The sequence below is a fragment of the Sycon ciliatum genome, chromosome 1, assembly GCF_964019385.1.
Source record: "Sycon ciliatum chromosome 1, ocSycCili1.1, whole genome shotgun sequence".
Taxonomy (NCBI): domain Eukaryota; kingdom Metazoa; phylum Porifera; class Calcarea; order Leucosolenida; family Sycettidae; genus Sycon; species Sycon ciliatum.
In genome coordinates this window covers 78,244,126-78,271,196 of record NC_088643.1, presented here as the reverse complement: position 1 = coordinate 78,271,196, position 27,071 = coordinate 78,244,126, and the positions used below count along the sequence as shown (strand labels likewise).

The window sequence follows — 27,071 nt, the reverse complement described above, 5'->3', positions numbered from 1 at the left end:
ATCGTGACAGAGCATCCGCCACAACGAGGTTCTTCCCTGGTATGTGGACTGCTGTGGGGTTGTATGCCATCAGTCTCATCAGCAGACGTTGGCAGCGGAGTGGAACTCTGTTGAGGTCACGGGTATTAATCAACGGAATCAACGGCTTGTGGTCCGTATGCACGACGAGAGATGGACACCCGTATACGAAGCTGTGGAAACGCTCACATGCCCACACGACTGCCAGACATTCTTTCTCTATCTGGGCGTACTCGCGTTCGGTATCGGTGAGAGAACGAGATGCATAGGCAACTGCTCGGTAGTCTGTACCGTGTTGCTGAAGCAGAACTGCGCCAAGGCCATAGCTGCTTGCGTCGGCACTGACAACTGTTGGGCGGCTTGGGTCATAGAACGCCAGACACGGGGCCTCTGTGGCCAACTGCTTCAGACGATTGAATGCTTCCTGCTGTGGCTCGGCCCAATTCCAGACAGTGTCGTCGCGAAGTAAGGTCCGCAGAGGAGAGCTCACCTCGGAAAGGTTGGGTATGAAACGGGCCAGGAAATTGAACATTCCAAGCAGGCGTCTCAGGTCAGAGACATCTTTGGGTGGCTTTAGGCTGGTGATAGCTGAGATCTTGGCAGGGTTCGGCAATACTCCCTTGTTGGTGATCAGGTGACCCAGGAACTTCACTTGGCTCTGTCTGAACCGGCACTTCTCCTTGTTGAGCGTAATGTGTGCGGCATCCAGAACCCGCATGACTTCTGCCAAGTGACGGTCATGTTCCTCCATTGTGCGGCCGTAGACGATGATGTCATCCATGTACACTGACACGCCGGGGAGACCATCCAGGAGACCGGAGACTCGGGCCTGGAAAATCTCGGGCGCTGATGTTATGCCGAATGGCAACCGGTTGAAGTGGTACCTTCCAAAAGGCGTAATGAACGTCGTTAGCTTGGCAGAGTCCGACGACAGTGGAATCTGCCAAAACCCATTGGCTGTGTCAAGAGTGGTAAATACGGTCGAGTTCGACAGCGTGGCCAATGTGTCCTCAATGGTCGGTAGCTGGAACGCTTCCCGCTTCACGGATGCATTTAGCCGTTTCAGGTCGACGCATATCCGAACCTTTCCATTCGGCTTCAGTACCGGAACCATTGGCGAGCACCATTCTGTGGGCTCCTTGACTTTTGTTATGATGCCACCATCCTCCATTCTCGCGAGCTCTTCGCGCACCTTACCAAAAAGGTGGTGTGGGACTCGTCGGGCTGTCACACAACGGTATGGCGTCGCATCGGACTGCAGGTGGATATGTGCAGGCGGTCCCTCCATGCATCCGACCAGCGGCTTTCCAGATGGAGGTTGGACCTGAGCACGGGTGGCACTCACGCGCTTGACAAGTCCAAGTTCATCACATGCAGAGCGGCTGAGTAGGCAACCACTTGCACGCTCCAACACGTACATTCGAACATCGGTGGCCTTGCCCTTGTACTTCAGGCTAGCTGAAAAAACGCCACACACAGGTAGAAGCTGGTCATCGGCACCACGCAATTGTACCTTTGTTGATTGGAGTGTGGGTTGTGGACTAATGCTGAGCCATACAGTCTTGGACATCGTTGACACATCCGCCCCTGTGTCCAGCTTGAAGCGTACCATCGTTGTGCCAACTTGCAACTCTGCAAACCAAGGCGAGGTGTCTGAGTTGTCCGCAGCGGTAGTGCCAACAAAAAACTGCTCTGGGTCGTCAGATTCGTCCGGTGCAAAGCCAACTGAGTTCATGCCGACGGCAGACGATTGACGGGTCGCCCTGCAAACTTTCGCAAAATGGTTTTTCTTTCCACACGACCGGCACGACTTGCCTCGAGCTGGACATCGATCTCTTGGATGCGTCCTACCGCCGCAGTTGGGGCAGCACGATGAGGATGGAGCAGCATGCGTTTCTTGTTCGCGATGCCATTGCCTGCTGTCGGGTCGTTTCTTTTGGTGTACACCAGCAGCTGCGAGTCCACCAGGTCCAACAGAGGATGCACCACGACTATCTGACGACTGCTCTGCAACCTGCTGTGCAACACGCTCTGCCTGTCGTGCAAACTCGAGAGACTTGGCAAGTGTTTGCTCCGAGGGGGCTTTCATCTGCAATTCTCGGCTGACACGTTTGTCACGCATGTGTGCGATCAGTCGATCTCGAATCCGGTTGTCTGTTTCTGCTTGAAACGCACAATGCTCCGCACCTTTATACAAGGCACGCACAAACTCGTCAAGACTCTGGCCGGGCTGCTGGATAATTTGCTCGAACTTGGAGCGTTCGTGAACTATGTTGACGGATGGGGTGAAGTACGTGTCGAACGCCTTCAAAACTTCATCAAAATCCTTCTTCTGGTCGTCCGATAGTCCAAGCTGGTGCTCAAACACCTGATCAGCGTCCATGCCCATGGTGTACACTAGAGTAGCTACCTGTACCTCATCCGAGGACTCGTCTAGTTTGCTGGCGATTCGAAACCGATTGAATCGCAGCTTCCACGCAGTCCATTGCCCAGGATGGGTAAAGTCGAACGCAGAAGGTGGGGAAAAACGCAAAGCCGCCATGAGGACTTATCGTCTGCCACTTCTGACACCATGTAGTGACTACACAGTCACCAGCACACTCAGTCCATTACCACTCGGATGTCTCGTTTAGACAAAGAACCCTGAAACTAAAGATGAACAGCAAGATATCCATGCATGCCAGAGAGGCAAGGTGACCAAGCCATTACGGGCACCAAGTAGGCCCAGTTAGGGTCACCAGGTCATGCACTCTGGATGTGCGGGTAACCCCATACGGGTAATGTGTATACTAAATAAGGTGAGTGCATAAAGCATCACTACATTAGTGTTTGAAAAAATTATCTTATTCAACTCTCGATATCTACTAAGACCTAGCAAGGAAGAATTGGTCACATACTTTTTGCTATTCTCATGCCACACCCATTTTGAGTTGAAAAATATGACCAAAGTCCTGTATATAGGATTTAGCAAATTAAGAGATAGGCCAGCCAATAAAGGGTTAAGGTCCTCGATCTTCACCTCGCAGCCGTGTAGCTATCCTGACACTACAAAAAAGCATTAGCTTTTTGTAACTATTTCGAGATTTTACAACAAATCCCTCACTCTTGCCAGATGGTTCGACCATGATTGCTTCGTTCTTGCAGATAACGGAGGCGGCCTCCTTCTCCTTTCTTGTCCGTTGATGTCCAATGTTGGTAATGCATGCACGGAAGTTGGGGCGAGTTTTTTGCGCATGCACAGCACCAGGACATGAACCAGAGTGTGCAACCCCACATCTATGCTCCGAGCCACCATGACCTAAGCCAAAACTTGCCGAGGGCTCATTCTCCTTGAGTGAACTTAGAGTAGGCAGCATTTCAATTTTCTGAGTGTAGGGCATGGCAGTGGTATAGCTGCTCTCTCCCTCCCGCCCTCCCCTCTCTCTCTCTCTCTCTCTCTCTCTCTCTCTCTCTCTCTCTCTCTCTCTCTCTCTCTCTCTCTCTCTCTCTCTCTCTCTCTCTCTCCCTCCCGCCCTCCCCTCTCTCTCTCCAGCGGAGAATGCAAGTGGATGGGTCAATCAGAGGGAAAACGTACGATAGCTGAGCGAGACGTTTCGGAGGGTATGAGCTCTTCATCAATGCTGCTTGACAGTCTTGGCAGCAAAGCCAGCTGTAGAGAAACAAACCACATTACGGGTCAGACGGCACAGTTAGCATGCAAGTATACTGAAGTACACCTATTCGTTTTTGGTCAACAAACTAATTGCCTCGGGCACCTGGTCCCTCTTGACCGCATGCTATGCATCGGCATAAACATACAGTGGAACATACCAGGTCGGCCATGGTAATACATAATTATAATTATGTGCTTCCAGTCAGCCAGCTGTTTCTGGTTTTCGCCGAAACAATCGCATACAAGGTAGGCAACCGCCACCCCTTTACCCATCTCGGAATTAGGTTTCGGGAGAAGAAGACACTTGCTTCCTTCGGGGGTAATGTAATTTCACGTGGCTTTGTGCAAAAATCCATTCTATGTGTACTGCACTGAGCTATGTTGTACACAGAATAGTCTAAACTGTCACTTATATCCAAAACGACAAGCCGCTACAGGACAACTGGTAGACTGGGCTGGAGCGATACCGCAACAAATTTCATGGATGGCTCCTTCTGCACTTTGACATGAGTCGAGTGGAATTCCTCTCCATCACGACGATCCTGGAAAATCTCGGAGTCCTTGACAAATGGAATCTTCGCTTGCGCTCGCTTGGTGAGCAGGCCCTCCCGGACGGCTTGGAAAGAATTTTCATCGCTCGCAATTTCTACGTACCATTGTCTAGAATGAAAGAGTATCGAGAAGCTGATCTGCCATACTGGCTAGAGGATGTTCGCCAGAATAGTCATCAATTGACTCGCCTGAGTGCTTTCTATTCTTGTCAAAGATTCGAAAAGGTACAAGCGCGGAAACGCGAAACATAGAAATAACTTGGTGTGGCCTTACAGGACACCCATTTCCTCACCTTTTTGCCTTCTCTTCTGAACATGGCCTGGACAAGAACACAGAAGAGGTGAAGCACTTGGAACATTGCTGCATGCAGTTAAGGCAATGTGTGCTGCATGCATATCAGATATGTACTCTTGATATCAGATATGTACTCTTGATCGAACCAAGAGTACCGGTACATAAACCCCCAAGAGTGTACAACTCCTGCATACCCTGTTGTCCCGGCAGAATTTCAAGTTGACGTCATTTTTATGATGCAACGCTCCTTGCACCAGTGATTTATGACATTAATTTTGTGTTAACGCATCACTTGTGTTTCCTTGGACTAGTTTGCACAGCAGGATCAAAAGGAGCTTTGCCCACCGCAGGTCCAGGAGATGTGTACAAGTATAATAAACATTGAATCATAAAATGACGTGAACTTGAAATTCTGTCAGGATAGCACCCATAGTGGAGTTGCACACTGTTGGGGTGTGTGTGTGTACTTCAAAGTACTCTTGATCCAACCAATCAACCCAAGACAGTTTTCTGGGCAATTGAACCATACCAAGAGTGGGAAACAGCACCAGCAAAGCAGTCTCTGTGGTGAGGAACCTCGTGTCAAATAAGGGAGCACCTCATAAGTTCGCACTTTTTTGTAAAAGTAACGCATTTCGAATAGACTTTACCCCCTACCTCCCCCCAGTATTAGAAAGTCTTATCGCACATTTTCAGTGTTGTACTACTGTATATGTCCATGCCCATGCCCATGCACGCCATGGTATGCACATGTACATGTACATCATGTGCATGGAATGTTTTGCTAGTGTCGAAGTGAACGGCATACGGTAATACCGCATCTACTGAGTACAAGTACAATCAATGACATGTAGACGCACATAAACAGAGTTCCTCCACAACGACTAGTGGGCTGTACTGTGAAAGCTGGCAAGGTACACGGTTTGATAATGCTGGTGTGACATTTGAGTAGCCTGCATGATTGATCGCTTGCATGCAGTGCAGGGTTTAGCTGATCTGCAAACACAGGTAGATCTACATTACTAGTACACCTAAACACACCCTGCTCAACTACATGATTGTAGTACTGTCCAGTATATATAGCACATGCACAGCACACATCCAGAATATGTGCCAACTGTCATTTGTCTATTCGAAAAGGGCGCTACCACCTACCCCCGTATGCGTTACGTTTAGAAAAAAATGCGAACTTATGAGATGCTCCCTAATGAGCGCAAAGCGTGAGTGAATGTGTGGGTGTGCGCATATTTGTGTGTGTGTGTGGTGTGTGTGTGTGGGGGGGGGGGGGGGTTCAAAACAAACAGGTTGCATTTAAAAGGGTGCAGGCACTCACGGGACGACTGTCATCTGGTGAGGAATCAACACTTGTTGAGTCGCAACTGTCCATGCTCAAGCCCTTGAGTTATCAGACGAAGAACAGTAGATCAAACAACAGATGAACATACTGAATACGGATTTGCATGTCAACCTTATATTATTATTATTATTATTATTATTATTATTATACGCTTGTCCGCGTTGACATCACCAAGCAAGCTTGGCTAGTCGTCGTGTGCTCGACCCGGTTGGAAATGTACGTAACAGTTCACACCCTCTTGACGAGGGATCTCACAAACCCTGGGTTTTGATACGTCTGTACGACTCTCTGCTCTTGACCTTTGGCCGGTGTACGAGACGCACGCACAGTTTTCGTAGGGTGAGTACTTTTTAATGCAGTACCGAATGCGGCAAGTAGGACTCGCCCAACCGCCCCTCCCCACGTGGACCTACTCGAAGGGTGCCGAGGTAGGGGCGCTCTGGCGGGGTTTCACATGTACCCACAAGCCTAAAGCTTGATTTATCCCTTAATCTGTCACAAGCAAAGCCTATAATGTAGGATTTGGTTTCTGGCTAAAATTATGTTGATGAGTAACCTATACAAATTGATGAAATGAGTTTCATTAGATGCTTTCCAAACACTTCCGTAAGAATTGCTAGCTGGTCAGCCAATTTCCAGCCTGAGGGCCTACCGTACTCATTCGATTAGAAGCGGGGGGCTTCTATTTTTTCAATACCAATTTTGAGGAGGCTTCTATTCAAGAGGGGCTTTTATTGTTTCATTCCATAACAGTATTCCAATCGAATCTCTAAAACTTTCATATTCACAGCAACTCAGCCCCGAGTTAGTTTGCACACACTACGACGACCAAGACATGTACCAATATGAACATGCACGAGATGTTTTTAGCACACTTGACCTTCATACATGGCACTACCTGGTCACCCCATGCTTTGCGAACAGTAGTCCGGGCTTCTATTCGAGAGGGGATTGTATTTTTTCAAACAGTCCTTGTGGGGGGGGGGGGGGCTATTGTTCAAGAGGGGCTTTTATTCGAGAGGGGCTTCTAATCAAGTGAGTACGGTATATTGGGTAGTTTGGTGGTTTGTGTGCAGAGAGAATTGGTGTGGTATGATAGAATATTTTCTTCTGGTAACTCAGCACCACTGAGGACTACTAAAAGTAGAATAGAAACAAATGAAATGCTGGGCTCTTCTTGCGAGCTTCATTCTCATTCATAGCTTGGGGAGCTACGTTCCTTTAGGGGCTTCGAGAGGCCCTTTTCGATACCCACAATGACTTTGATCTTCGGTTTTATAGGGTTCCGCCAGCTGTTGACAAAGGAAAATCGTACAGATTAAAGAGTACGGGAGGCAGAAACTGTACACACTTCTGAAATGCGTAGCTTTTAAGTAGTACACCGTACATTTCATGCAGAGTTCATTATCTGCACCATACTATAATCAAGAGCCCCCCCCCCCCCCCCAGAGTGTGCAACACCTGATCCAGCTCTGCATAGGGTCCTGGTCGAGCGTAATCGGATCTCTGATGTCATGCGTGCACTCCACACCAGCGTAAGGCCGGTCTCGAGGCAGGGCACCGTTGTTTTTGATCATAGAGTACCCACGACTCCCCGGGTTCCCCTCAGGTGTGTACGGTATTATGACGCAAAGATCCGATTACGCTCGGCCAAGACCCTATGCAGAGCTGGATCAGGCGTTGCTCGCTCTGGGGGGTTATGTACTCTTGCTATAATGCGTACAGGAAGTTGTACGCACCTGTTTAGAGTATATTCAGCGGGCTTTAAACTAATCCAAGGCCCTCGACGTGCCATCAAGAGCAGTAAATTACAATTGAGCGGGCTTTAAACTTTGAAAGGCCCTTGGCGGGAATGTCGCTGATTGGTCATTTCCTGGACAACGAGACAGACCTCGTTCTAATACTGTTTAAAGCACTGGATATGCTAAGCTGTGGCGACACTCTTCAATCAATCAATCACAGACATCATTAATTTTTGTACTTATTCAGCATACAGCAATTGTATTTCTTTCCCTGCCAGTTATATCATCATCGGCATCCATTACAACACTCTGAGTAATGCAGAACACTCGAATCCTAGATACAGGATCTGCCAAAACACTGACATGTCCTCACTAAAACATCTCTATGGGTCAAGGGGAAATACTGGGACTCTTGAAAACTTTTGAAGAGAGCCAACTGATGCTGCTCCAAACTCATAACATGTACAGGGCAATTTAGGCACACAACTCATCCCAGGCAGTAGTATGACCAGAGTGTTGAAAAAAATCTTATATTAAATATACTAGTACCGTATTTCCCCGATTATAAGACGCACTTGATTATGTCACAACCCATTTTCAGGTCTGAGCCAATTATTTCAATACATTCACATAAGTAGGAAGTCCCACTGGATTTTAAGTCGCACACCCCTCTTTGCACACCCCTCTTTGCACACCCCTCTTTGCACACCCCTCTTTGCACACCCCTCTTTGCTCTTGAAGTTTAGTGTAAAAAAGGTGCGACTTACATTCGGGGAAATACGGTAGGATTTGACAGATTGAGATACAATTACTTCATTTCGCGCACGGGAAATACATAGCGCAACAGCCGTGCAGTGGGCCACACAAATCGAAGTCAACTTTTTCGCGATGACGCGTTTCCCGTACGCCAAGCAAAGTACAAAGCGGTCTTCTAGTGCCATAGGAAAGGTTAAATGTCAGTTTAGAGCTCCCGTAGCTCGATGAGAGGAGCTGCACACTCTTGGAGGTTACGGAGTCAAACAGGCAAGTCGATGTGTAGCCACTCTGTCTCCTTTTCACGTTTCCTTTCTACACCAGTGTACACGAATATGCACCGACCCGTCGCAAAAGTTCGTCATTCATGAACAAACACCGCTCATTGGGGGGGGGGGGGGGGGGAGCCAAAATCGCAAGTCGACCAACACTGTACAGGCATGCAATGGTGCTGTGCGAGCGTGCATACTACTGAATGGCAGATCTGTGTCGTCCTGCACAACAACCTGTGTTCATTTCGGAAGGTGTGTGCGTTTGTGGGGGGGGGGGGGGGGGGGGGAAGAGAAGGGATCAGCATATGAAATGAATAATCTGTCCCCCTTGGAAAATCGCGATTCCACAGCCGCAACAAATTCCATGAATCTAGCATCATCCGTGAAAACATTGCAATTTTATTCATTTTTCATTGGTTGTCAGTGGATCTTTGAGCCTGCCCGGTAGGCTGTATACTGGTACCGTGCCTGTGTTCTGTGCGCTTACGTAACATTGTATGCGAAGCTAACCACACAAGCTGTCCCCACAGGATAATGCGATTCCGCGGACGCGCAGTTTTCCGCGTTAGTGGCTTTCATCTGCGTTTTTGAGAATTTTGCATAAACCCGTGCAATCCATGGGAATGTACAAGAAAATAGTATGCAATGGCAAAAATGTACAACACTGCACCTTCCCATGAGTTTGCACGACAAAGGTGTATAGAGCTTTTCTAAGGACGGACCAACAGTCACTTTTTTGGGATCAGCTGCAAGAATTTTTTTAATCGCTGGTGAACAGGTGAAGCGCAGTTCACGTTCATTTTGTGTGGGAATGGATGCGTGGAGGTGAAAGAAGCACTAGGATGGTGCTCAACTTTATATCCGACACTCGTGTTGAGTCAGAGCAGTTGCCAGGAAGCCCTTCCATGGCTTGGGCAAAAAAGAACAAGCTTCAGAATCGCTCCATGCGCTGGTGGAGACGGACCTGTCGCATTTCGTATACATTTCAATGTGCGACCTGTTCACCACGATCTCAGGGTGAGCGCCGCTGGTGGGCACGGTGTCGCGTCCTTGAAAAAGCTCTATATGCACGAGAATGTACGCTTTTAAAAGTTGTACCAGTGATTACACGCTTAATCTGAGGATTGTGTCGGCATTATTCTGTGGCACGGTAGGTGGATCTCAGGCACAATCGAAAATACCATGCCCTTGAACTGTCTGTTTTCTCCAGGACTGAACTTTGATACTGCAGTTTCCGCAAATTTACTAGTACTGTACTTGGCCCATGTTTGCCTACTTTTCTCTGCAACTTCTTGCGCACATTTCCATGGGGACAGAACAATGTCTGTTTCTGGGACGATAAAATAAAATTTTGCAACCACCCTAAGCATACAGCTAACGATGATGTCATTATTGATTTTGTTGTTGATAGATGCAGGTATGTTTGAGTGTGTATCACATTCTCCACAAGATGATGCCAGTCATTATTATCAATGATCAAGCTCATGTTGTAATCAGTACTCAACCTCGTGGACTACTCATTTGATCAATTCAGTCGAATTTTCGATCGACGACGAGACCATGCGCGTGACAAGCGAAGCCAGAAAAAAACATAAAATGCCACGCGACATCAGTGAAAGGATAATTGGCCTGCCAGCATGCATCACTGCAACTGTACCTCCAATGATGTCTGAGAACAGGGCGATGGTATGCCTGGCTCAGGGCCCCACGCAATGAAGGAGAGATCCATCTGATGCAAGAAACAAAACACCATCCACAAAACCCATATACGTACCAGCCGACCATAAAATCACACACTGAAAGGTCACCGCACTTTTTTTCGGGCGTCGGCCCTCTTTTCAATTTGGCTCGAAGAGTCCATAACTGCGTGCGGGTTGAGCTTCAGCTAACAACAATAATTATTATACAAGAGGCGTTTCGAGGAATTTCTCTCTTCCTACTATTATCAGGTAGACGACGCCAGCTGACCAACTGGACAGCAGAGGCATGAAGCGCCGACTGGTGATCTCCTTCTTCTGGTGTGAAAAAGTATGAACGACCGGAAATTCCTCTGACTTTTTATGGGTCTTGCCTAAAAAATTATGTGCCATGCACCCGCTCGAACCGGAGTAGTACAGCTGCCAAATTATGTCAAACTCCGTAGCTGTAGCTCATTTAGTTACGTGATCATTCTATATTTGTCCCGATATATCTGTTGGACACTTTTACCAAAAACATTACCATGATTACCACATGTACAGCTCCTTGAGAAGCCCATGACGGCCCATTGACGGGCCATGTTCCTGCCATGCGCCAGGCTACAAAAGGATATGAGCACTGGGTACGCATACGTACTTCCATATAAGTGGACATTTTGAGCAGGTCAGACCTGCAAGGCCTTTACTTGGAAGAAGCTCGAAGAACCGTCTGAATTTTCAAATTCTGACTGCACAATGCTGGGAAAGTACAATCAGCATAACCTCCCTGGGGGGTTATGGACTTTTGGTACTAGACTATTGTACAAACAGTCATACTTTCTTTTTGGCTTACAAGTACTCGTGTAGGACAGGGCCAAGGCCCAGGGGGCAACGTCCTAGGCTGATTATGGATGTGGATTCATCCTCAGCCATGCGCCAGGGTATTAATTCAGAGTACAATGTAGTCCTGTTGTAGCCAGTTTAGTTGCCATCGTCTGCAGTCTTGTACTGTAGCCAGTGCAGTGGCTTCATGGTCATGGTCGTGCCGCAGACAAATGTAAGCTTGCTGCTCCTGCTGCTATGCAATTCCAGCACACCACAGAATGCTACAATCACGTGATGCATTGTGGATGCATGTATATATTCATTGTATTGTGTGCTAAGTAGGAAACAGCAGTCACGTGTTGGCTATCACCTGCCTGAGATCCCCAGCCCAGACGACAATGGATGGTGTGCATTCGACCAAGGTAAGTCTTTCCTCATTCACAGAACTTGGTCTGATGTCCATGAAATTCCAGTGAGACAATCAACATAGCAACCAACATCCTCTGCACGTACTTCTCCGGTTACAATAGGGTTTTAAAACCTGCAACAAAGCACCCCCACCCCCCCCCCCCCCCCCCCCGCTCAATACTCGTGTTTCGGGGAATTTACCCATCATGCGCCGTTGAACTTGAAGTAGGCAAATGAAATTTGTGCTCTGAGAGCCCTGCATTACATGTATAAGAAGAGTACATAACCCCCAAGAGTGTGCAAGTCCAGCTAGGGGGTCTGCGGCAGCAGAATTTCACATCGCACGACAAACCCGTACACATTATTTGCACCCTTTGCATGATATACAGGGCCAAACACAACCCTGCTTTGGGTTCACCTCTCTCATGGTGTGACTTTGCACTGTTTGCCAGTGTAACCTTTTGAACCATGTCCCATGATGTGAACCCGCCACAGCACTACAATATAGTGCAACTGCCTGCATAACCTCTATATTATAGAGGTTATGCAGGCAGTTGCACACTCTCGGAATGCACTTGAATCAAGCCTTGATTACAGTCATGCTGCTCCCTCGAGCCAAACATCTCGTGAGCAGCAGGAAGCAGCCTGAGTCAGTGCCGCACCCGGAGCGGTGATGTATTGTTACCCCCCCCCCCCCCCCCCCGCACTGGCGTATGGCTACTACATTGACTTGTAGATGATTGTGGCAGCATTGTGCGAGTGCCAACGACCCAGATTGCTGCACGGCATTGAAACCTGGCATTCAGCAGCTACAGTGTAGGCTCTACCTGCCTATCAGATTTCGGGTGCGGCAGTTGACGCTTCTGGGTTATCGGCATTATAGTGTGGCTGTGAAGATCATTCTATAATGAGAATGGAAATCTAATTCCAGTTTCATCTTGGGCTGATACACTCCATCAGGTCATACACTGGGTACCCCCTCCCATACAGTATGTTGTCCTGGAACTGGTTCTGGCCCGGCGGAACTAGTCCGGTTGGTCTGGCCATAAGTAATTAGTTGGGTACCCCCTCCCATACAGTAGGGAGGTTTAGTTCCCACGTAACGGAAACGCGTACGTGGGTGATCCACGTAAGGGGTCGTCGCAAAAGTTTTCTGTCGTCCCTGAAACGAACATCGTTCGTTTCGTACTTGGACCCCCTCCCCTCCCTCTGAAACGAACACAGCTTGCTATGCTGGACGACGAAAATCGCAGGCATGTACATGTCATATGTACAGTGTCCGTCGACTTGCGATTTTGGCTCGCACCCCCTCCCCAAATGAATCATGTTCGTTTCAGAGACGACAAAAAACTTTTGCGACGACCCCTAAAGTGGATGAAGGGCACCCACGTTGCAATGTTGTGTTTAGTCACACGGAACAAACAAAAGCATGAAGCGAAAGGCCCAAACCTGGTCAAAGACGAAGCTACCCGGGCCTAAGAAGCTCATCCAATATTTTGATTTCGTGCTTCGGAAACTTCTTCGGCTGAGCACCCTCACAGCTCTCACAATGCGCTCCATTTTGATTTTCACCCACGTTCTGGCGGAACGTGGATGAGCCTCCATACACGGTATGTCGTGAATCAGAAAACGTCTGTACGTGGGTCACTGAGTATCACGTGGTACACACACGTAAAGTACCAACGGATTACGTGGGACTAAACCTCCCTAGTATGTTGTCCTGGAACTGGTTCTGGCCCGGTGGAACTAGTCCAGTTGGTCTGGCCATAAGTTGGGCACCCCCTCCCATACAGTATGTTGTCCTGGAACTGGTTCTGGCCATGGTCGGACCAACCTTTTGGAAACCAGTGTGTGTTTACTGCTGGTTGGGTCATGCATACCCACTACTAGGTCCTACAAAGTATGAAAGGCTAGGAGGGTATCGCCGGACCAATCAAAAACTGCTTCCTCCGGTCCTGCGGTTACAGTCAGCAGACCTGCTTTTTTTTCTTTTAGTGCAAAGCCAACTTCTGCGGCACTTGGAAGTCCATGTGCAAAAAGTGTGAATCCCTTGGTACATGTATGTGGCTGCTATGGTAATGTGCAATGCCAATGATGCATAACAGATGCTTACAGAGAAACTAGGAGGTTTCATTTTTGGCTCTTATTTGATATGCACGCTGCACAACAGACAAATCTCTCTGGACAGAAAATGCTTGAAGTAGAAAATATATAAATATTTCAAGTAAATTCTACCAGGACGTGGGCAGAGAACGAAAACAAAACACTCATCTGGAGTAAAGCTAAAATAGATACAAGTGGATAAAAAAAAAGGAGAGCAGTGAAAGCAAACGAAACAGGCTTGTGAAAGCACCAACAATGGGTAGACTGTAGATCTGCAACTCACAACCTGTGTCAAATTCGAAAACGTACTCACGGAGCGGGTAAATCGTCTAAATTTACAATAAACCTCTAAAATAAACATGCACCAGGGGCTAAGAGAGCTTGAGCCGTAAGAAACCTATCCGGGAAATTCTGAAACAAGGTAGCATCAAGAGGCCGGATCAGAATGGTAAATGGTTAAATAAACAACGGAAAACAAACTACTCAAATCGCTGAACACCACGCCACGCAGTACAGCGCTTCAAGTAATGGACAGCTGGCCAAAACCATACAGCGCCTTCTCATCCACGGCATGACTTGACTTGTAGTAGGGCTGCAAACAAGGTAAACAGCAGAAGCAGCAGCAACAACAACACATTGTACTGGCGTTGAATGGGTAAAGCGGGATTCACAGAAGGATTTTTGCGATGCGATACACGATGCGACAGCTGGGAAACCGGGAAGTTGGCTTCCAAGTTTTACGACTGATAGCATAAAGCCAGCATTGTCTCCTCTGCGGATCGCGGGACTCAGCAGGAATACGATAGAAACTCAGACCAAACCCCACATAGTAACAATTAGTACACCCAACAGCACAGCAGCTTTTCGGCATATTGACTTCGACTGCGAGAGTGAAAACAGGAAAGAACGGAAATGCAGCAACCATCACAATCTAGAAGATGGAGACAACTAGCTGTTCGGAGATTGTTAAGCCAAGAGTTCAGAGCTCATCAAGTTCCTAACCCCCAGGGGTTAGGAACTCCATGAACTCGAGAAAGAAAGAGCGCTTCTCTTCACTACTACTTCGAAGTAGTACTGAGTACTATAATAGTCTACTACTCGTTTAGCTTTTTGCCACTAGGTCATGTAAGTCCCCTTGGCGCCTGGCCCATGACGTCACATGCATAACCTCTATATCGGTAGGATGTGTTTGATGAGATTCTAGCCTGCTCGGTCAATAGCGCCACGGCTGTCTAAAGCCACTGTCTATGTCTGCATGACTCACCAGTGCGAAGACGAGTTTCTTGGACTCCGGTGGATGGATGGACATTTGTTGGATACTTTCTGCCACTGAACACATGGATGCAACCATAGAAATCACAAAACATGGTTGAGTGTGGTGAACCGCGGCTGTGGATACACCATCGCAGCAACAATCAAGTGCACAGCCCAATGCTCGTGTTTTTACCTCCATCGTGACCATGATAACGTATCTACACTTGAAATGACACCAAGATGATCCTACTGTGCGTGTGGCCATGACAGCCAGGATAGTAAAAACAGTATCTTACTAACCTCGTGGTGTTAGAACCGCGATGCCCTTTGTCCCAGGTTCACCATGTAGTACTAGTAGCGAAGGCAGGGTTACAATGACCCCCCCCCCCCCATCACATACACACATGCACAACTTCCGGCAATTTCACATTTGAAAACGGCTTTGTGAGATGAGTACGCGATCTAACACATTCTATGAGCAGAGACAGTACCATACTATACCATAATAGTCCACAGCACAAAACGAGTGTGCAAAGGTTCTTTCCAATCACTATCAAGCGGCCAATGAATAGTAATGATTGAGCAAAGAATAAACTTATAGCTCTCACCTGCACCATGGTTTTCTTTGTGCAGGAGTCCGGCGGTGACGAGTTCTGACGCAATACCATCCGCCGTATCTGCGGTTGTAGTTGCAGGCAAACAACATGCTGTTAAAGTGAGAATGCACCTGTACCTGAGCTGCTGGTGCCCTATCGGCATGCTGCTGGTGCCCTATTGGAATGCTGCTGGTGCCCAATTGGAATGCTGCTGGCACCTTGCAGCTCATGCCATGCAGTACAGTTCTGCAAGCAGAACTAAAAGTATGGCTAGCATGCAGGAATGTGTGGTGACCGACAGGGCGGAAACCTGAGCTTGCCAAGCCGCATTACACGGAATTTTTCAAATACGGATAGCACTGAATCAGCACTGAATCATCTACAAGACTGAGTAGACTATCTTTTCTCACTGATCCATCTTCCCTGACATTCTTCTATGCGAAGTGGGCACCACCACCACCAACAAACCTACATCCACCTGGCATTAAACCAAATTTCTCACCAACTTTTCAACATACGATATGAGTCCAGTGTAGGCTACATCTCAGAATTCTCAGATTGGTGGAAATATGCAGCATTAGGTGAGACCAAAATAGAATCGAGATTCCCGGGCAGGACCCATGTGAAATTGGTGCGGGCGGGCGAATTTTATTTTTTTATGTTTTCCCTGTGTATGTACATGACTACAGTCCATTTCAAAACTATAGACGCGTAGTGTTTTGCAAAATTCGATGGGATTTATTTAAATATTTTTAGTTTTTTCTCCAGATTCCGTCTCTGCATCGCTTCACAATTCTGGCTATATACTTTGTTTTCGCTACAATTGAAGTTTATTTTTAGGCCAGGTTTTCCGGTTTTACATATAATTTCTGTTTTGAAGGGTTTGACCAGTTTGTTTCGGATTTTTGCTCCTGCTGAGACAGTGCTGCGCCCAGACCATCGCGGGTGCATTTTTGAACGGGTCCTGGTAGCCTCGTGGTTTCGATCCGTGATTTCCAGTACAAGTGTGGGGCATTCGAATCCCATCACGCCTCCTGCCTTTTTTTCTCTTCTTTTCTGCATGTTTCGGATCTTGTTGGGTGAAATACGGTGAGTAGAGATGATAATTATATTTTCTCTTTTTGATTTGATTTGAGCCTCCCTGTTCCCTTCGCCTGACACAACGAGTGACAGTGGTTTCACTCACGCCAGTTGCAAGGTGAGTTCGACGACGAGGATTTCGGATACTCAAGCGTCAATCAAAATCCAGCTCTTGTTCGAAGAAACAATGAACACGACTAATCATATCTTTCTCGGCATCACTGAGATTCTTACGGGCCTTGGAAGCCATTACAGTCAGGCACTCAGAAAATGCAAGCAAGAAGAAGATTCATTTGGGACTTTCATTTCTTTTGAGACTTTCCTCACACCTTTTCATTTGCGACTTTGCGTGTTTTGCATCTTTTGTATTTCCCGCGGCGACGAAGAAAAACCTGAAAAACCCATCTGAAAACCAGAAAACACTCATGCAAAACTCACGGCTGTCGTGCGCTACAGTACGTACGGCTCGTACGTATGAGTTCACGCGTAGTTTTGAAATGGACTGTATGTGTGCATGCCATGTTGAACTTTTTCCAGCATTTTCCGGTAATTTTTATTCAATTTGTTTTGCAGACAACAGGTACGCGACTTACCCGTTATATTTTTCTATATTTCGGCCAACGATGGCCCTGATCTGTACATCAGGGAGTCGTACAAGCTCGGGTTTGTGTGACTCCACAGTGGCGTGCACCGAGTCTTGAAAGGGGGGTTCCTAGAGTTGGAAATTTTTTTCTGGAGACCCAGTGTATAATTCTGTATTTGTGCACATGCGCATCCCCCGAACATCCCGTCGGAGATAACGGCGAGGGCTAGGGAGGGGGGGGGGGGGGGGACTCAAGATCAGGGGTGCAGGGCACCAATGAACACTGGTGCTGATGAGATGCGGGGTTCGTCCGACTGCTATCATCAGATCATGCCGGCACAAAAGCGTCTGAGAGGGAACCAGGTACAGGGGTAGAAAGGACAGAAATAAGAGTAATGAGGAATGGAGGGAGAGGACGATGGAAATGTTGGTACATGTATGACCGGTAGCAGGATAAAACGGGTTACCTTTTACATACCAGCACTTCAAAAAGTATTTGCAAAGAGGGTACAAAAGTCAATGTACTGTACATGTTTGTCATATAATAATAATATATTGAACACGTAAATGTTTGATACTGATAGGCCTAGCCGCCCTGCAGGCTACACTACAGTCTATGGTACTTCACTACCGGTAGTCCACTCCACTCCAGGCATGTTTGTTCCATCAAAACACTGCTTACATTCGACGTAACTTTCTTTCTGTTCTTATGACGAAGTTCTCAGCATGTATTGGCAATGTTCCACATGATTTCAATAAAGAGTTATCGACCTTGCTTCGATGGAAGCTCGCGGAAGAAAAGCGAAGCCCCGCGTCCTGGAGTCGCGGCTGGAGCAGCGCTTCGTTCTGAAGCAGCGCAAGTGGATCATGGACACACATTTTTACGTCTTCCAGTCGACAATGTTTTTGACGAACATCTCTGCTGCGCACATGAGCGAGAACGAAAGGCTGTGGAGATCTTGATTTGAGTCAACAGTTTGGAAGGAGATATCGTCAATCATATCCTTGAACTGACTTGCATTGCGCGTGCTTGACTCAAATTTCGAGAGAAAACGGATTTCTTGCACGTCATCGCCAATCCAGGAGCGAACCAGAGCTCGAGATCGATCTCTCTGTGGCTACTCTCCACTGAAGAAAGAGAGAATAATGTATTTTGAACTGCATGCAAAGCAACTCTCTTTCACTTCGAAATAAGGACATAGTCACTGTAATGTAAACTGCCCGTCAGTCGACGAGTATGCAGGATAACCAATCCAGTAGGCACGCTTTTCCTTTGGCAAGATTGCCCGATAAAAGGTGGTTTCCAGACACCAAAAAACTCATACGGTGCACGCGCCTGCTCCACGTCACAGATCGACTCACATGATCAGTACTGTACATGTATGAACTGTTTAAAAAAAAATGGCTTTGGCTCGATTTTGGTGCGGGAGGGCCCGGGAATCTCTATTTTTTTTGGTCTCGCCTTACGGTTATTGTTTAGCAGTGCGGTATAACAAGGACTAAAGAGCTCCAAACAGCAGCCTCTTAGACAGTGGGCCTCGTAATACAAAACGAGCACCATGTAAAGGTCTGTTTTTCTACATTGTATAGCACTCACTGCCAGTGAATGAACTACGTCAACGCTATGGAATGACACGTAGTCAAAGGCAGTCTTACTGGTGCCAATGCAGAAACGGGTAGAGGACGAAATACAAGCTCACCTTTGCCGGCGTGAAATTCAAATTTGATGTCTTTCAAGTTGTTCTCAGCATTCCTATTGGCCAGTAGGGGGAGGAAAAGCACCAACACAACACTTTGCGAAAAGCTTTACTTGACATATCCCAGCCTAATACTAGTATCAGGATATTCGGCCAATGACTGCACCCTGCACTGAGAGTTGACTCCGTGCACCAAACCCTCTGGTAAACCCAACCAACAACATGTACAGGTACAAGGATCTTTGGTGTTCTTCCTTCTTTCCATGTCGTATTGAATAAAAACTAAGTTACCAGGCACGTACCTCATACGCAGTGCCAACTTGATTCCTGCACTGGCAGGCGCAGCTGCAGCAGCAGCAGCAGCAACAGGAGTAGGCGATGCTCTGGCAGCAGCAGTAGATGCAGCAACACCAGAGGTACTTGATGGAGAAGCAGCGGTCGCAGTAGATGCAGCAGTAGATGCAGCTGTAGATGCAGCTGCTGTCGGGGAGGCAGAAGTGGCTGGCGTCACAGTAGGGCTGTTTGTTGCAGCTGCGGTTGTATTGCGCACTGTGGCCGAAGGTGATGATGCTCCCGACGAGGCAGCAGCTGTACATGCTTGAGGAACAGCCACTGATGCTGCTGGGGTGGATTCATCAACTGAATCTGGCTTGCTGGCCATGCCAGCATTCTCAGCAGACAAACGGGCCGCTGATTCACTGGGTGCCACCTGAGTAGAGAGAAATAGAAGATAAAATAATATTATGAACGCATGTATGAAGATACTAAGAACACAAGTGATAGATAGCACTTCGCTGCATGCAGCAGCGCAAGGGTCATGCCGAAAACGACAACACAATTGTGTGTTAAAGCCAGGGAAAGGGAAATCGTAGCATGGGCCGAGTGCAACAAAGGTCACACGATGTAAGAACCTGAGTGCACTAGGGCCGGCCACACTTGACCCTGTACCAGCTGATGGTAGTGTAGACCTCACTGCCAATCGAATGGTGAGAAAAACTACAGCTTGACTACAGCTTTACTCCACAATCTAGTATAATGTACGTACAACGTGAGTTCGCACAACTCCATGGTGTTCATAGCAGTGCTAATTCCGGGTTCAAAATACGCACTTCAGGTTGGACTTCACCTTGCGGGGCCGTAAATGTATTACCATAGTGCTCAATAAAAGAGCTTACATGCACAATGGAACGCACACAGCTACACATACACGGCAGTGTACAGGTGGATACTTACAGCATCCTTGCCATCTGTATCACACTCTTCATCCGACCACTCCCAGTGACCGTCCTCTGTTCGCTTCAGTCGGCCACTTGCGCCAGGAACCCGGCGCACTGTCTTTGCACGGCTCTTGAACGACGGCGCTTGAGGTACTAGCTTCTCAGCAAGATAGTCAGCATTCTGCACACAAAACACAAGACGTGGCAAATTACATACAGTGCAATATGGGTTGGCGACAGAGGCAACATTTCTTGGCCCACAGATGAGGCGACGAGTCAGACATGTCCAACCTCAAGAAGGACAAAGCGAGAATGGAAAAGAAAGTTACGGATACCTTGAACAATGATGAAAACCTCTATGACTAAAGAAAAGAGGACGTCAAAAGCTGAATTACAAAATACCTTGGCCTTCTTGAAGAAACTATTCTTCAGAAGTGCCGCTGCAGTTGACCTGAACAGAAGGAAAAAGAGACAAGGGACAGTTGTTTCATCTCCAGTATCAGACTGATCACCTGGACAGATTCCAGACAAAGCTTGAACAAAAGGTAGGGAACATGGGTGTGCATGACAGACATGGCCAGTACACTTTGCCTGTAGCCACAAATAATATAAATCCAAGCGTATAACTCCCAAGAGTACGTAGCTGCCATGACTGGTTTTAGATTTACACCGCCTGTCCTGATGCAGCCAGCTCTATGCATGCAAGCTTGGCCTGTAGGCTGTACACTGTACTGTCTGCACAATGCGGCTTTATGTGCAGTCAAGTGGACTGCATCATGAAAATGACGTAATTCTGAAAAAGTTGTGACAAGAGGATTTTCGTGTGGATTGGCACACTTGGGGAGTTATGTACTCTTGACAAAGCGCAAAAAGAAAGAAAAGCAAATAGTAACTGGTCATTTCCATGCAGTACATGACACCAACCGTTGCTGTGGATCTTTCTTCAAGCAGCAGTCCACCATCTTCCGAAATTGCTTAGAATACTTGCTGAAATCCTGCTTGTGTTGTTCCTCACATGTCTCCAGGGTTGGCGGTGGCTCTTGCATGGTCAGCATCAGAATCTAGGCACGTAAAAGAATGCAGAGAACAACACTATGCACGTATAAGAGAGAATGAAGAGAACAACACTACTAGTATGCTGGTTTGATCTGCTTTGGCTTTGTCTGCACTTCTACAACCGTGCACATTTCAATGCTTCAAGCAACGGTGCAAAGGAACCACCCACTAAACAATACACAGCACAGCACTCACCTTCATGGGAGGAAACTTGGCGTACGGTGCTGTGCCTGTGGCTAGCTCCAGTGCCAGAATTCCAAAGCTCCACATGTCAGCCTTCGCATCATAGCCAACTGACTGCATACAAGACAGAACACAGCAGCAGCATACAGATAAGCATACAGATAAACAGGTGGTCTAGTGAGATTAGTGTGCGTTCAATGCACATTCAACAGCTACAGTGGGTTATGCAGTTATGTCACTGCTTGAGGTAGGCAGGCATAGTGGGATGGTATAAGATACTGAACGAAAAACAGAGGGCACCAGGTTCAAGCACGGCTTGGAAGAGTAAGGATTTTCCCGGCCTTGCTGCGACCTACAGCTAACTGGGAACTTGTGACCAAGCACGAGGGAAACACGGATGCAGAGGATGGGATTTTTGGTCTTTGTGGTGGGTCTGACCTACTCACCTCCCACCACTTCAGAAGCCGCATCTGCGCCTTGATCCTTGAGGGCGATGGCGTTCCTACGGATGCGGAAAACTCAGTCTGGCTGGATCCCATGAAACGTATCCTTTTTATCATAGCTATTTTGTATTCAGTGACATCACAAGCACTGAGTTGGCCACTCGATGCAAAGCATGTGCAATGATCTCATTACAAGAACTCTATGAAAGTAAGCTTGGACTTGAGCTTTTTAGGGAGGAAGGGAAGGGAGAGAGGGAGGGAGAGAGACAGAGATAGAAAGAGAGAGAGAGAGAGGGAGAAAGAGACTGAGACACTAACCTGATCCATGACTTCTGGTGCCATCCAGCAAGGTGTACCAACAAATGTGTTCCTCATCTTCTTTCGCCGATCACCAAAGTCAAACAACCAGGCACTTACGCCAAAGTCTGAGCAAGTTGTGTGCAAAATGAACACATAGAGGGAGAAAACGAGTCGCGAGTGAATAAATGAATAGCATAAACAGAGTATTAAACACTGAAGTTATCTTGCATACAGTTATGACTTCACAAGCATAGGAAAAAAGGTAGGCTGGTTTGTGAGCCGGAGCTAAAGGTATAGCCACACACCTACACTGTACCTGCAATCTGGATAGAGCCATCTTCACCCACTAGAATATTTCCGGCCTTCAAATCCCTACAAACAGAGCCATACACACACACACACACACACACACACACACACACACACACACACACACACACACACACACACACACACACACACACACACACACACACACACACACACACACACACACACACACAGGATAGTGAATAAAGAGAGGAGAGGCATGGCACACTTACCAGTTTCCTTAGTAAGTCTAGCCCAGTTTCCCTGAATATCTGGCAGACTGCCAGCAAGATTCGATTGTCGAGACTACGTAAGTGAGATAATGGGCCAGTGCGCGGTGCCTTCATTACGTAACTCGACTAACACGCCTTGTATGTGTGCACTCAAACCCACGACCTCTCGTACCAGCACACCCATTATTCTACTTTATTCCCGTTGCTATGCAGAAGACGTTACTTCAGTAACGTCTGGCGCTAGCCAGGGTCCACACAGCTTTAATTTGGTATTCGTTTGTTTGTTTGTGTCACGCCTGGCGCTATCCCATATCTGTCCCGTACCGTACCATCAAAGACAGCTGGCCATAAACAGCTGGCCACAATATTCAAATAGGGCTTTCAAACGCAAGATCATAAGGTGAAGCAACTTGGAAGAATGAGTATGAATGCGAAGTGTATCGGGGAATGCATGTAGGGCAATAGTGCGGGTTCGAATCCCAGATTATGCCTTGAAAAAAGAAGAGGAGAATTGAAAAATTTATAACATCCTATGCTTTTTTTGCCTGGTCAAGGCGGTAGACGGTGTCGTATTACCCTCGACCGTACCTGTCCTGTACCATATCGTACCATCAAAGACGGCTGGCCACAATATTCAAATAGGGCTTTCAAATGCAAGATCATAACGTGAAGCAACTTAGAAGTATTAGTATGTATGCGAAGTGTATCGGGGGATGCATGCAGGGCGATAGTGCGGGTTCGTTCCCAGGTTATGTCTTGAAAAAAATAGGAGAAATTTATAAGAAAATTTATAACATCCCTATGCTTTTTTTTGTCTAGGTCATCAAGGCAAAAAAGCATAGCGTAGGGCCCTGAGCTTCCAAGCTCTCTCGTTCGTCCTGGTGCGGCTTCTAAAATTTTACCCATGAAAAATAACACAGGGACGGTTTAGTAATGCCAAGAGTACATACCCCCCCCTCCCCCAGAGTGTGCAACTCCTGCATACCCTGTTGTCCCGACAGAATTTCAAGTCAACGTCATTCTTATGATGCAATGCTCCTTGCACCAGTGATTTACGACATTCGTACGGGGTGTCAACACATCACACGTTTTCTTTGAACTAGTTCGTACAGGATCAAGCATGGCTTTGTCCCCCGCAGGTTCAGGGATACGTCTGATAATACGTGTGGCGCACTGCATCATAAAAAATGACGCCAACTTGAAATTCTGTCGGGACGGCACCCATAGTAGAGTTGCACACTCTGGGGGGGGGGGTATGTACAAAAAGTCTCCACTAGCAGCCCTTGTTTACCTGTGCATTTGACCTTGAGAGTGGAAGTACTCCAGGCCCTTCAGGACCTCGCTGAGAATCGACGCAACAATGGTCTCGTCAAATATGCCATTGACACGGCCAAGACTCCTCTGGTGTTTGAGGATGTCAAGAGCAGACCCTGCATGGAAAAAAGAAAGAAAAAAGAAGTCACTTTTTGAAATCATGGGTTCTCATCATCTATTGAGCACATGTAGAAGACTTGAACACAGAAGGAAAGAATTATTCCCTACAAGTGTCCCGATGGCTTTGTTTGCGGGAAATCAGTGGCAGAAGAAAGCCTTCTGTTGCAAGATGGATTCAAGCTACCGGCACTAAAAAACCCACAGGGTATGAAGATCAGCCATGCGTGCACACCATTGTCGTTGCTACACTTACCACAGCTCAGCAGTTTCATCACCAGCCACAGTTCTTCGCGCACCACAAACGACGTGTAGTAATTGACAACATTCGGGTGCCGACAATGGTACATGGCCTGGATCTCTTTCTACATGTACATACGTTCAACAAAGAGATGTAGAGGAACAAGAGACAAAGACAATGATCAACATGAACAGTCAATCTGATGATAAGATACAATCAATGCTGAAATGTTATCTGGATGCTACGGGGTAGGGGTTCCCAAATGATACCATGTATGCAAGTAGTTTTTGGTGTTACACATGCCTATGCCGAGGCTATGGCACAAATCACCAACAAGAAGTTCACCGATCTACAATGTGCCATGAGATTCATTAACCCGACTGCTGCATGGACGGTAGAGCCTGCGAACTATGATTATTAGGCCTAATGATCATGAACTATGATCATTAGGCCTAATGTAATGATCATGCACCCTGGGTGGCTACCCTGGTTAGCACGGCTGGTTGAGAGTCAGCACACATTGGCGGAACTCATCATATATTGAGTTTGGCCGTCAGGAGGCCAACACAAGGTATCCGGGGCATGGGTCTGATTCTAGTGAGGGGCAATGTGGTGCCCCACAGCACAAAGGGTAGCATGATACCCAACACAAATGTACACGCTGTATTGCATGAGTAGCGTGATACTTGCCAAGCGGTTTTTCCGTTGCTTAGCGACGCATTTATTCCAGCTTTCCTGGGCTCCAAAACTGCAAGTTGGATAGCCCTGCACATGGCTGCACATTGCCATAGCAACCTTGGAAAGCTCAAGCCGGCTTCCAACAAGCTAGGAATGAGACCAAACCCCGAATGCCCCCAAAATCTGTGTCGGTGAGTAGCCTTATTGAGGTAAGTGTGTGTGTTTGTGTATGAGTGCGCGCAAGCGTGTGTGTATGTGCGTGCGTGCGCGCTGCGAGGCCTAGCCACTGGTAGGACTGTCCGACCAATATCGGGGCAGGAGGAAGTTGCGGAAGTCGGGTATTGTCATTGACCCCAGCGACTACTGGCTCGCCGCCTCTCCACGATTCCTCCATGCAGTACGCATGCCATGGTGGAGGTGAAGTGTCCCTTCCAAGCCCATAATTACAAGACAGATAGATGAATGCATGGAAAGCTACACAAAGGCAGAACAACAGAGACCAAACACCCTTTCCGTAACTCTGAGTTTCGTGTCCGTTTGATGAGTGCTTTTAACTCGCAAACTTGTTCGAAGAAGAGGTTGGTGTGACTTCGGCAATACTGACTCAAGTGAAAATTCAAGTCGGCAGGAATAGCGCGAGCTCCCATGTAGGGAGCGACACACAATTCCCAAACGTGTTCGAATCTTTTTTTTTATTATTATCGCTTCCTTCACTACAGAACTAAATATTGCGACAGAGCTTTCGGCCATATTTTCACTGTTTCCTCTTTCACCTTCTTTTATATTTTTATTGTTGCACATTGTTTCCATAATAGCTATGAAAAGTACGAATGCCGCAGACATCACCACACAACATGACAATTTGTTCAAGGTTTAAGATTGTGTGTTCTGTATTTCCACTGATGATCGGAGCTTGAAAATCGATTCTGGAAACACACAATCTTAAACCTTGAACAAATTGTCATGTTGCGTGGTGATGTCTGCGGCATTCATACTTTTCATAGCTATTATTAAACTTTTATCTCCACGTAGATTATTGTTTCCATAGGTTAACATTTACTTAACAACTTAACACCTTATGAATAAATAATCTCTTGTAATTTATACAAAAGAGAAAGACCAAGGAACTACAAGTTACGCTATACTGTCCACTAACACCACCAGTTACTAAACAATCAGCTCGTGCGATAACATTGCACGACACTGACCGACGGTACTGACGTTCTACAACTAACTGAGCTGATTGTTTAGTAACTGGTAGTGTTGGTGGACAGTATAGCGTAACTTGTAGTTCCTTGGTCGTTCTCTTTTGTATAAATTAAACATTGGCTCTCCATCTGAGTCCAATCTCGTGTAAGTTGGTCCTTTTGACTGTAATTTTAAACTGATTGTCTCCTCGCCGTTTGCTTAAATACATGTACATTAGCAGCTACAATGTAGTGCATTGTGACTGAAAAAACCCTTCAAATGTACATGTCATAATTATTGTTCTGTAATGTAGCTATTGTACGTATACAATGTACTTGCACGTCCATGCCGAAATCAAGCTCACAGCTTTACAAGCATTATTTAGCGCTCCGCTAATGCAGATCGTGACAAAAGATATTTCAGAAGAAGTGAGGGGATCATTGAACCACAAGTCACACCTGAATTTCATCGATTCCAGCAGAACAATTTTCCAGATTTATCCTCTTGATGGCGACTCTCTGGTTGAGGGGCTTGCACATGGCCGTCTGGACGACTGCCGTAGCACCCTCACCTTCAGATCAACAGACATTGTGGCACACAGCAAATTGTGCGTCACACAAACCATACAATTTCTCTACGTACACAGTTTTACACCACTTACCAATAACATCTTCCAATTCGTATGCATCCTTCAAGCCAGGCCAAGCTATCATCCCTGCAGCCACAGGTGCCGCCATACCCAAACTCGTTTACAATGCAATCAACTAGAAGACAGCGACCAAACGGCGCAAAGCGACAAGCTCTCAAGGTCAAGATCAAAGGAAAAAACTAATGAAAGAGGAAAGCATTTTTTGCTTTTGTGAGGATTTTGAATGCAGAAAGATCAAAGATGCATGATCGATTGTTGACATGTCACTATTCAGAGCCAGA

The 27,071-nt window shown here is 47.0% G+C and overlaps 2 protein-coding genes across 3 annotated transcripts in view; both read right to left on the bottom strand.

The window, feature by feature from the left end:
* Positions 1-10,671, bottom strand: part of LOC135805640 (M-phase inducer phosphatase 1-like) — a 43,853-nt gene extending 33,182 nt beyond the window's left edge. The window contains exons 1-5 of the mRNA XM_065319712.1: positions 10,454-10,671; positions 10,298-10,369; positions 5,850-5,912; positions 4,515-4,541; positions 3,593-3,667 (exon numbers count right to left, since the gene is read on the bottom strand). Of these exons, the coding sequence (XP_065175784.1) occupies positions 3,593-3,667; positions 4,515-4,541; positions 5,850-5,912; positions 10,298-10,369; positions 10,454-10,501 (285 nt within the window). The 5' untranslated portion in view covers positions 10,502-10,671. The remainder of the gene's footprint in view (positions 1-3,592; positions 3,668-4,514; positions 4,542-5,849; positions 5,913-10,297; positions 10,370-10,453) is intronic.
* A 2,987-nt stretch (positions 10,672-13,658) lies between these two features.
* LOC135805629 (serine/threonine-protein kinase OSR1-like) lies at positions 13,659-27,017 on the bottom strand. Of its 2 annotated transcripts, XM_065319696.1 has the most exons (15): positions 26,803-27,017; positions 26,600-26,712; positions 24,291-24,399; positions 23,895-24,033; positions 22,378-22,433; positions 22,080-22,186; positions 21,331-21,432; positions 21,004-21,140; positions 20,482-20,530; positions 20,096-20,260; positions 19,165-19,571; positions 18,866-18,918; positions 15,515-15,583; positions 14,917-14,981; positions 13,659-14,244 (listed from the first exon to the last, which is right to left on the bottom strand). In XM_065319696.1, exons 1-15 carry the CDS (start codon positions 26,876-26,878, stop codon positions 14,173-14,175), a joined length of 1,719 nt encoding a protein of 572 aa, XP_065175768.1. In that variant the 5' UTR covers positions 26,879-27,017; the 3' UTR covers positions 13,659-14,172. The 2 variants fall into 2 exon arrangements, with proteins under 2 accessions (XP_065175768.1, XP_065175769.1); XM_065319697.1 differs by lacking the exon at positions 26,600-26,712 and having other exon boundaries at positions 26,803-27,016.
* Between the last annotated feature and the right edge of the window lie 54 nt (positions 27,018-27,071).